Genomic DNA, 11,200 nt, shown 5'->3' on the forward strand with positions numbered 1-11,200 from the left:
ATTTGTCACATCTCCCACAGTTTGTGAATCTGTGCAGATAACTCCAATTTTTACTGGTGTGTCTTTGAGATTCAGATCTACCCAGTCTAATTCATTAGTAGTAAAAATCACTAACTTTAGTTTCAAAATGTGACCTATTTTGATATATTTTATGCTAACAAATAAGGTAGTTTCACACCTATTTGTGACCTGTGTCCTGTTTAGTACAGACCAATAACCGGTGGCATTTGGCAAAGTCCAATCCCACCGGAACATCTACAAGTACCACAAATAAAATGAACAGGGTGGTCTTTCCTAAACTAAAATCAGTGACTAATAATTCAAAGAGCAATCATCAAATGTAAGTTTGCAACCTGTGTCACGCCTACTGATCAGTGTCCCTCCTGACATTGATGACTGCTGAAAGAACTTGCATTTATATAAGAACATAAGAAATAGGAGCAGGAGTAGGCCAATCGGCCCCTCGAGCCTGCTCCGCCATTCAATAAGTTCATGGCTGATCTGATCCTAACCTCAAATTTAAATTCATGTCCAATTTCCTGCCCGCTCCCTGTAACCCCTAATTCCCTTTACTTCTATTTCTGTTTTAAATTTATTTAATGATGTAGCTTCCACAGCTTCCTGGGGCAGCAAATTCCACAGACCTACTACCCTCTGAGTGAAGAAGTTTCTCCTCATCTCAGTTTTGAAAGAGCAGCCCCTTATTCTAAGATTATGCCCCCTCGTTCTAGTTTCACCCATCCTTGGGAACATCCTTACCGCATCCACCCGATCAACCCCCTTCACAATCTTATATGTTTCAATAAGATCGCCTCTCATTCTTCTGAACTCCAATGAGTACAGTCCCAATCTACTCAGCCTCTCCTCATATGTCCACCCCCTCATCCTCGGGATTAACCAAGTGAACCTTCTTTGTACTGCCTCGAGAGCAAGTATGTCTTTTCTTAAGTATGGAGACCAAAACTGTATGCAGTATTCCAGGTGCGGTCTCACCAATACCTTATATAACTGCAGCAATACCTCCCTGTTTTTATAGTCTATCCCCCTAGCAATAAAAGCCAACATTCCGTTGGCCTTCTTGATCACCTGCTGCACCTGCATACTAACTTTTTGATTTTCTTGCACTAGGTCCCCCAGATCCCTTTGTACTGCAGTACTTTCCAGTTTCTTGCCATTAAGATAATAACTTGCTCTCTGATCTTTCCTGCCAAAGTGCATAACCTCACATTTTCCAATATTGTATTGCACCTGCCAAATCTCCACCCACTCACCCAGCCTGTCGATATCCCCTTGTAGGTTTTTTATGTCCTCCTCACTCTCCACTTTCCCTCCCATCTTTGTATCTTCTGCAAACTTTGATACGTTACACTCGGTCCCCTCCTCCAGATCGTTAATATAGATTGTAAAGAGTTGGGGACCCAGCACCGACCCCTGCGGTACACTACTGGCTACTGGTTGCCAGTCCGAGAATGTACCATTTATCCCAACTCTCTGCTTCCTGTTAGATAACCAATCCTCCACCCATGCCAGAATATTACCCCCAATCCAGTGATTCTTTATCTTGAGCAATCATCTTTTATGTGGCACCTTGTTGAATGCCTTCTGGAAGTCTAAATACACTACGTCCACTGGTTCCCCTTTATCCCCCTGTACGTTATGTCCTCAAAGAACTCAAGCAAATTTGTCAGACATGACTTCCCCTTCATAAAGCCATGCTGACTTTGTCCTATTAAATTATGTTTATCCAAATGTTCTGCTACTGTCTCCTTAATAATAGACTCCAAAATTTTACCCACCACAGATGTTAGGCTAACTGGTCTATAATTTCCAGCCTTCTGCCTACTACCCTTTTTAAATAAGGGTGTTATATTAGCAGTTTTCCAATCTGCCGGGACCTTTGCCGAGTTCAGAGAATTTTGGAAAATTATTACCAAAGCATCCACAATCCCTACTGCCACTTCCCTCAAGACCCTACGGTGTAAGCCATCAGGTCCAGGGGATTTATCCGCCTTGAGTCCCATTAATTTACTGAGTACCAATTCCTTAATGATTTTAATCGTATTAAGCTCCTCCCCCCCAGAGCCCCCTGTTTGTCCACTGTTGGGATATTCTTAGTGTCCTCTACCGTAAAGACTGAAACAAAATATTTGTTCAGCATTTTTGCCATCTCCATGTTTTCCACCATTAATTTCCCGGTCTCATCCTCTAAGGGACCTACGTTTGCCTTAGCCACCCTTTTTCTTTTTATATAGCTATAGAAACTCTTGCTATCTGTTTTTATATTTTTTGCTAATTTATTTTCATAATCTATCTTCCCTTTCTTAATCAATCCTTTAGTTACTTTTTGCTGTCTTTTGAAGACTTCCCAATCTTCTGTCCTCCCACTAAGTTTGGCTACCTTATATGTCCTTGTTTTTAGTCGGATACTATCCTTAATTTCTTTACTTAGCCACAGATGGCTGTCATTTCTTTTACACCCTTTTTTCCTCAGTGGAATATATATTTTTTGAAAGTTGTAAAATAACTCCTTAAATGAACACCACTGCTCATGTACCGTCTTACCCTTTAATCTATTTTCCCAGTCCACTTTAATCAATTCCGCTCTCATACCATCATAGTCTCCTTTATTCAAGCTCAGTACGCTTGTTTGAGAACCAACCTTCTCACCCTCTAATTGGATATGGAATGTAACCATGTTATGGTCACTCATTCCAAGGGGATCCTTAACTAGGACATTATTAATTAATCCTGGCTCATTACACAGGACCAGGTCCAAGGTTGCCTGCCCCCTTGTAGGATCAGTTACATACTGCTCAAGAAATCCATCCCTAATACACTCAATAAACTCTTCCTCAAGGCTGCCCTGCCCAATTTGATTTGTCCAGTTAATATGATAGTTAATATCCCCCATAATTATAGCTGTTCCCTTATTACATGCCCCGACTATTTCCTGATTAATACTTCTTCCAGCAGAGTTGCAACTATTAGGAGGCCTATATACTACGCCCACTAGTGTTTTTTCCCCCTTATTATTCCTTATCTCTACCCAAACTGTTTCATTGTCCTGATCTTTTGTCCCAATATCATTTCTCTGTATTACAGTGATTCCTTCTTTTATTAACATAGCCACCCACCTCCCCTTCCTGCCTGTCCTTCCTGATTGTTAAATACCCTGGCATATTTAATTCCCAGTCGTTGTCACCCTGCAGCCATGTTTCTGTAATGGCCACAAGATCATACCCATACGTAGTTATTTGTGCCGTTATCTCGTCCATTTTGTTACGAATGCTACGTGCATTCAGATAAAGAACTTTCAAATATGTTTTGTGACACTTAGTTTCTGCTTTTTCCTTTTTTAACACTTTACCTTTTACTCCATACCTTCTGTCCCTTCCTGACACACTTTCCCCGGTCTCCCTGCTCAGGTTCCCAACCCCCTGCCATAGCTTTGATGCTGGGTTAATCGCCTTACGCCTTCTAGTTTTTATTTTATCTGTCGTGCCTAAAGTACACTTTCTTTCTGCTGCTCTACGCTTTTCCCTTTCACTTGTTCTTGAACAACTGTTTGTACTATTTGTATTGTAGATTTCCCCTGGGTCTTGCCCTCTCTTGCTGCTCTCAACTTTATTCTCTTCTGACTCCCCGCTCAGGTTCCCATTCCCCTGCTACTCTAGTTTAAACCTTCCCCTTTTAATGACTTCAGGATGTCCCAAAGCACTTTACAGCCAATGAAGTACTTTTGATGTGTAGTCACTGTTGTAATGTAGGAAACATGGCAGCCAATTTACGCACAGCAAGCTCCCACAAACAGCAATGTGAAAAAGACCAGATAATCTGTTTTAGTGATGTTGGTTGAGGGATAAATATTGGCCAGGGCACTGGGGAGAACTCCCCTGCTCTTCTTCGAAATAGTGCCATGGGGGTCTTTTAGATCCACCTGAGAGGGTGGACGGGACCTCGGTTTAATGTCTCGGAGTTCATTGACACTGTGGAAATCCAATCTCACATTAGTAGCTGCAGTATCAGTTGCAGCCAAGCAGTACATTGTTTTATACTATCTGGGTCCAATTGAAATTCTCCTGGCCAGGGGAGAGCTGTTTCCCCCCCTTGAACTTCCAGTGGTTACATTTTAAATGTTGAGGGTGTGAGCGGGAGAATCCCATTTAAATCGACTGGAGCAAAGTTCAAACTTTTAAACCCCTTTTCAAACCAGGTTTGATACCACACTGGAATCATAAGACATGAGAATCCAACCTGTGAGTGGGAACCGCTTTTCTGCAATGTTAGAATTTCGAGTATATGAGCACCCTGAAGGGTGAGTTATGCCAAGTCCCGTGGAGTTGTGATAATCTTCGTTCGTTTCCCGCAATCTCAAAGGAAAAAAATAACTTTCTGTTTGTAAATTTTGCTCAGTTTTTAGCCTCGAGTTTTAAATTCTAGTTGTAAGAACAACAAATTCAGCAGCTTCACCGCAATCCCTCTCCAGGTAAGACGGTGACAAACAGCTGCTCCACCCCCGCCACCGGCCAATGACTGGAGCCCGGGCGGAGGAAGGGGCCGGGCGGCCGGCCGGGCGGATGAAACCTCCGCCCCCCGGAATCTGCTCCAGCGCCCGGCCGCCAGGCTCTGGGTCATGGCCGTGGAGGCGGCCGCTCAGGAGGAAGTGGCCGCGCTCGGAGCCATTTACAGCGGCGACTTCCAGCTCCTCGCTCGGTCAGGTGAAAGGCTCCCCCTCCCCCCGGGGGGCTCGGGGTTAAAGCCCGGGGGGGGCTGCGGCTCCCCCTCCCCCCGGGGGGCTCGGGGTTAAAGCCCGGGGGGGGCTGCGGCTCCCCCTCCCCCCGGGGGGCTCGGGGTTAAAGCCCAGGGGGGGCTGCGGCTCCCCCTCCCCCCGGGGGGCTCGGGGTTAAAGCCCAGGGGGGGGGGGGGCTGCGGCTCCCCCTCCCCCCGGGGGGCTCGGGGTTAAAGCCCAGGGGGGGGGCTGCGGCTCCCCCTCCCCCCGGGGGGCTCGGGGTTAAAGCCCAGGGGGGGGGGGCTGCGGCTCCCCCTCCCCCCGGGGGGCTCGGGGTTAAAGCCCAGGGGGGGCTGCGGCTCCCCCTCCCCCTCCCCCGGGGGGCTCGGGGTTAAAGCCCGGGGGGGCTGCGGCTCCCCCTCCCCCGGGGGGCTCGGGGTTAAAGCCCGGGGGGGCTGCGGCTCCCCCTCCCCCTCCCCCCAGGGGGCTCGGGGTTAAAGCCCAGGGGGGGGCTGCGGCTCCCCCTCCCCCCGGGGGGCTCGGGGTTAAAGCCCAGGGGGGGGGGGGGGGCTGCGGCTCCCCCTCCCCCCGGGGGGCTCGGGGTTAAAGCCCAGGGGGGGGCTGCGGCTCCCCCTCCCCCCGGGGGGCTCGGGGTTAAAGCCCAGGGGGGGGAGCTGCGGCTCCCCCTCCCCCGGGGGGCTCGGGGTTAAAGCCCAGGGGGGGCTGCGGCTCCCCCTCCCCCTCCCCCGGGGGGCTCGGGGTTAAAGCCCGGGGGGCTGCGGCTCCCCCTTCCCCGGGGGGCTCGGGGTTAAAGCCCGGGGGGGCTGCGGCTCCCCCTCCCCCTCCCCCTCCCCCCAGGGGGCTCGGGGTTAAAGCCCAGGGGGGGCTGCGGCTCCCCCTCCCCCCGGGGGGCTCGGGGTTAAAGCCCAGGGGGGGCTGCGGCTCCCCCTCCCCCCGGGGGGCTCGGGGTTAAAGCCCAGGGGGGGCTGCGGCTCCCCCTCCCCCCGGGGGGCTCGGGGTTAAAGCCCAGGGGGGGCTGCGGCTCCCCCTCCCCCCGGGGGGCTCGGGGTTAAAGCCCAGGGGGGGGGCTGCGGCTCCCCCTCCCCCCGGGGGGCTCGGGGTTAAAGCCCAGGGGGGGCTGCGGCTCCCCCTCCCCCCGGGGGGCTCGGGGTTAAAGCCCAGGGGGGGCTGCGGCTCCCCCTCCCCCCGGGGGGCTCGGGGTTAAAGCCCAGGGGGGGCTGCGGCTCCCCCTCCCCCCGGGTGGCTCGGGGTTAAAGCCCAGGGGGGGCTGCGGCTCCCCCTCCCCCCGGGGGGCTCGGGGTTAAAGCCCAGGGGGGGCTGCGGCTCCCCCTCCCCCCGGGGGGCTCGGGGTTAAAGCCCAGGGGGGGCTGCGGCTCCCCCTCCCCCCGGGGGGCTCGGGGTTAAAGCCCGGGGGGGGGGCTGCGGCTCCCCCTCCCCCCGGGGGGCTCGGGGTTAAAGCCCGGGGGGGCTGCGGCTCCCCGGGTGGGTGGGGGGGGGTCGGGGCTAATGCCGGTGTGCAGGTCAGACCCGCGGCGGGGCTGCCAGGATTGATTAAAGAGACTGCGGGGCTCCTGTTGTCTTATTGAGATTTGGGACATTATCAGCTGAGTGAAGTTTTTAGTAAATAAGCTGCACGCCCAGCTTGGCTGCATCAGGGAGATGGCAGGAGCTGCATTTTGTTGTCAGCAGGATTGCTACCCCACTGCAAACCCACAGGCCACATTTATAAACCAAAAAAAGGAAAGAACTTGCATTTATATAGCACCTTTCATGACCTCAGAACACCCATTTTCTGGCCCTGATGTGCCCTCTAACACCACTTCACCTGAAGACTACACTTGATCTTGAGTTCACCAATATAAAGGTAGTAATTAAACGCTTGTACCTTGACGTAACCTTCTGACTGGAGAAATAAAGTTTAAATCCATTAAGTGTCAACCTCAGCTCAGTGGTAGCGTGCTCACCTCGGAGTCAGTAGGCCATGGGCTCAAGCCCACTCCAGAAATTTGAGGGAGTGCTGCACTGTTGGAGATGACCTCTTTTGGATAAGATGTTGAACGGTGACCCCATCTGCTCTCTCAGCTGGACATGAAAGATAATGATACTATCTGGAGAAGAGCAGAAGAGTTCTCCTGGTGTCTTGGCCAACATTTATCTCTCAACCAACATCACCAAGAACAGTCTGTGGGACCTTGCTGTGTGCAAATTGACTGCCACGTTTGCCTACATTGCATCAGTAACTGCACTTAAAATATACTTTGTTGACTGTAGAACACTTTGGGACATGCCAAAGTCATGAAAGGTGCTATATAAATGCAAGTTTGTTTTTTCTTTCTCTTATATATTGGCACACATCTCAAATTGGTGATATTAACAGATCTTGATGTTGTAATTTAGGATTTATCCACCAATGAGGGAGCAACACTAAGAACATTTTCTATGCCCACAAAATTCAAATAGCACAAACTAGCAAATAGGTAATATAAGCACAAATAGGACGGAGTTGCCTGGGCTTCGAGGGTTGGATTATCAGTGCTTAATGGTTGCCGGTTGCCGTAGAGCTGCAGGTTGGACACCTCTAATCTCTGGGACTGCCTCTGTGTAGCTAACCATTGTGTCTGTTACTTTCATTGATCTGAACGGACGTGTTTCTGTCTTGGTTTAAGGATATGCTGAAAATTATAAGAATTTTAAAAAGTTGCAGTAATTTTTGCCTTGTCTTTATGGTGTTTTGTAGGATTCTTGAGCGAGGTGATGTCATTGCACGTGTCATTACGTAATTATGTGAAAACTGCTGGGAAACCTGCAGCAAGTTACGATAGAAATAGTGGCTGCACTGCCAGATTTTGCAGAGCAGGTTATTGCTGATTGTATGGAGGGTTCACCTGTCTGTGAAACCCGTGCACACTTTAATTCGCCAATGTTTTGTGGAAAAGTTTCATACCCAATTCTAACTTTAAAATATTGAATTTATCTGATGTATTACAGAATCCGAAGGGATTACTTTCCAAATCCATAGCATCTGTGAACACCACATGAAGAAAATCCAGTTAAAAGTCACTTTTCAGTTATCCCCTGACTATCCATTGTGCCTTCCTGATATTTCCATCTGCTCAGATCAGCTTAACCGGAAGCAATGTTCTGATTTGAAACAAAGCTTGCTGCGATATGCAGAGACGCTTCTTTCCCAGCCTATGGTTTATGAGTTGATGATGTGGCTCCAGCAGAACATTAAGACTTTTGTGGACCAGCTGACCGTGGACCAGCTGACCGTGGACAAGGCCAATGGCGGTGACAATTCGCAGCAGCAGAGCAGTGCAGGTGGTGGTGTGTGGATGACACTTCTGTATTTAGATCACATGAGAGCCAAAGCAAAGTACATCAAAAGCATAGAAAAGTGGACAACTGACCTAAGACTCGCAGGAAGACTGATGTTCATGGGCAAACTCATATTAATTCTTTTACAAGGGGACAGGAAAGATATCAAGGTGCTTACCATCTCACTTTCAGAGATGAGACTTTACTTTGCTGCTAATTTAACATGCTGTTTTGTTTCGGTTCTGTTTTGTTTCGGTTATGATTTTCTTTTCTTGTTAATTTCCCCCCCCCCCCTATTTCCTGAAGGTGTTGATTTCTTGCTGCAGAATGGTTTTGTGGGCACCAGATTCTCTCTGGTATCTTGCTCAAGAGACCACTATTCATGTGAGTCATGTTCAGCTAAGGAAGCTGAGCCAAATTCTGCACTTCCCTGACATGCACACACAGACTCTGCAAGCAGGGCCACTCTATAATGATTAGGAGCAGCAACCCTGGGCCACTTACTCTCCTCTAACCCACAGGTGCTGAAATCACTTGTTGTCCTAGTGTCACTCCACTGAGGTCAGCTAACTCAGTACGGACCAGGGATCAAATTGGAGACTTCCCTGGTCTGTGAGATCGAGCTATGCATTGGGTAAACTTGCTGAATCATTGGAAGAGTGAAATTTTATTTCTGCTTAAATAGTTTTTAATTTAGTGGCTACATTACTGCTAGAGATGAGCATACACTATGGAGATCGATAGAGTGTTAGATGGTTATACAAAGTTCCTTCAAAACTGCCTTTCAATTAAGAATGATCAGGTGAAGGCAAAGAGTTAATAATATTCACGACAGTCAAGCTGTTTTAAAATGAAATTGCTCTAATACTTTCTACATCTTCGGCTTTGTAAACTTAATTTGTGTTTTCTTTTGTTCATAAAATGAAAGGACTATCTAGTTCTCCAGAAAACCTCTAAGGTGGATGTGGACTCCAGTGGAAAGAGATGCAAAGAAAAGATGATAAGTGTTCTCTGTGAAGAAAAACTTCAACCAGGGCAGCACAGGTAAAACCCATGGATAGACTTTACATTCCTGCATGACTGAGGAGATTAAATTGTTACATTCTGAATATTGGGTGAGGAGTATTGATTTAAAAAAAATCTGTTTCCTTTTTAGGCTTACAAGCTTTGCTGTGAAAGAGTTTGCAACAGGAGGTGAGTTGCATCAAGAATTTGAAGCACTGGGTCTGTCTGGCTTGTATGACAAGTTTGTAAAATTTTGAAAGGTTCCTGTAACCTGACTTGATGGAAGAGTATAAAACCACAATGCTGTGACTTTGTGAGGAAACTAGGATTTCAACATGACTTAGTTTCACCTGGTTTAGCCAATATTTCAGTAATGTTTGAAGACCATTCAAATCCATGAAATATGGACGTAAAACTTAGTGTAAAGCTTTGCAAGATATATTAAGAATTCTGTTGAATACTTCTTTGTTTGAATCTGTTAATAAAATGAGTGGATTTAAATGTATGCTTTTTGGTAAGCTGATCTTTAATGTACATTGAATTGATATTTACAAAATATTTCCATTTAAAGTTGAATTATTGGAAATAGATATTGTGGCTTTCTGTGACTTTAGTCCAGACAGTTATTATATTGTACCTGCGCAGCAAGGGATCTGTGCTTCAGTGCACTTGAAAAATGTGGAAGAAGTTTGAGATATACTGTATTAATTTTAGGAGGAGAATTTAAAAAAAATTAATCTAAAGTTAGTGAGTGAAAATGAATTCAATCTGTGTTGCTGCTGCTTAAAATGAATCAATGCATCTACAGCAAAAAAGAGAAATGTGCTGTGGCCATAAACCAGAGATCAAAATGTCAAAACTGTTCTCTGCTAGTTTGATTGATTGTTTGCTATACTAGGGTTTTACACTGGAGCCTTCACAAACACCTCCCCCCACCCCCCCCGACCTTCCATCCAGGGGCTGGCCAGTTCCGGGCCTGAGAAAAACAATGTTAAAAAAAAATTGATAGCCTGTAGTTGTAGCACACTCAAGTGTTGAGGTGGCCCACTGGTGCTGTGGGCCAATGGACCATTGTGGGTGAGAGAGATGGAAGCATAGAGAGGGAAAATGGGCGGATAAGTCAACCTAGGCTCCTCTCTCAAACGTTTGGATGCTAATGTTTTGAGTTCATCAGTATTGGAATAGACCATCTGGCTGTCATGTCCTCCTGGTAAGATAGTGGCGCATTGCGCAGGAGAAAATAAAGACAGCGGTAAAGAAATATGTCACGTCTGGAATTACGTTTTGAACTCGCCTGCCTAACTGAGTGGATTTCTCCACTGCTCAGCTAAGCTATCTAGAGGGAGGGCATCACAACATAGGAGCACTCTGACTTGGGAGAATGGAAGGGAATGTAAAGCTGTAAGAAGCAAAACACCGGTGGTGATAAGAACATGAGAAATAGGAGCAGGAGTAGGTCATACGGCCCCTTGAGCCTGCTCCGCTATTCAATCAGATCATGACTGATCTTTAACCTCCACTCCACTTTCCTGCCCAATCCCCTTTTCCTTTGACTTGACGATCCGGATTCTTTCCACTCAGTCTGGTTCAGTAATAACTGAAGTCGAATACATTTTAAAGTCCAACACATCTTTAATAGCAGGGTTCTTAGTCTGCAGCATTGATTTGGACTCCTGATAGAGTCCCTCTATGCTGGCAGAGCAAGAACAAGAAACATACAGAAATCCACACGTTTTTATACAAATCAATAGGGTTGGAACATACTTAACGAGGGTCAACACCAATCATAAGCCGGGCATAGGTTGCCATGCGAGGTTACATTATTTCCGACCAATCATAAATCGTCCATGTGCTGATCATGCTGCTGTTAGACATCAAAGGGGATAACTTCCTCACTTTCCAACTTAGAATGTTCTTCCCTGTCCCTTCTGTTCCTTATCTCCCAACCTGGAATGTCTTTCAACTTTGGCTAAGCTCGTTCCCTATATTGATCTGCCATAAACATGGAGACATTCAGACCAGTCCTTGACTCACATCAAAGACCTATCATTGATAAGACAATGCAGGCCTGCTGACTAAGCAAACATATGGCCCAGCAGGGGGGCCAGGCCACTTGTACCAATCTCA

General features: G+C 47.6%; 1 protein-coding gene across 3 annotated transcripts; it reads left to right on the forward strand.

The window, feature by feature from the left end:
- The first annotated feature begins 4,284 nt into the window (after nt 1-4,284).
- Nucleotides 4,285-9,578, forward strand: rwdd3 (RWD domain containing 3). Of its 3 annotated transcripts, none has more exons than XM_067989664.1 (4): nt 4,285-4,315; nt 7,739-8,238; nt 8,997-9,112; nt 9,225-9,578. In XM_067989664.1, the coding sequence occupies exons 1-4, from the start codon at nt 4,300-4,302 to the stop codon at nt 9,328-9,330; spliced, it is 738 nt and encodes a 245-aa protein (XP_067845765.1). In that variant the 5' UTR covers nt 4,285-4,299; the 3' UTR covers nt 9,331-9,578. The 3 variants fall into 3 exon arrangements, with proteins under 3 accessions (XP_067845765.1, XP_067845763.1, XP_067845764.1); XM_067989662.1 differs by lacking the exon at nt 4,285-4,315 and adding an exon at nt 4,558-4,713; XM_067989663.1 differs by lacking the exon at nt 4,285-4,315 and adding an exon at nt 4,568-4,718.
- Nucleotides 9,579-11,200: the final 1,622 nt, after the last annotated feature.

Source organism: Heptranchias perlo, chromosome 9 (assembly GCF_035084215.1).
Source record: "Heptranchias perlo isolate sHepPer1 chromosome 9, sHepPer1.hap1, whole genome shotgun sequence".
NCBI classification, from domain to species: domain Eukaryota; kingdom Metazoa; phylum Chordata; class Chondrichthyes; order Hexanchiformes; family Hexanchidae; genus Heptranchias; species Heptranchias perlo.

Coding starts and splice junctions, on each gene's coding strand:
- rwdd3 (XM_067989662.1), top strand. CDS start 4,578: ATGAAACCTCCGCCCCCCGGAATCTGCTCCAGCGCCCGGCCGCCAGGC. Junction 4,714..7,738: donor GACTTCCAGCTCCTCGCTCG/GTCAGGTGAAAG, acceptor GATGTATTACAG/AATCCGAAGGGATTACTTTC. Junction 8,239..8,996: donor GGGACAGGAAAGATATCAAG/GTGCTTACCATC, acceptor ATAAAATGAAAG/GACTATCTAGTTCTCCAGAA.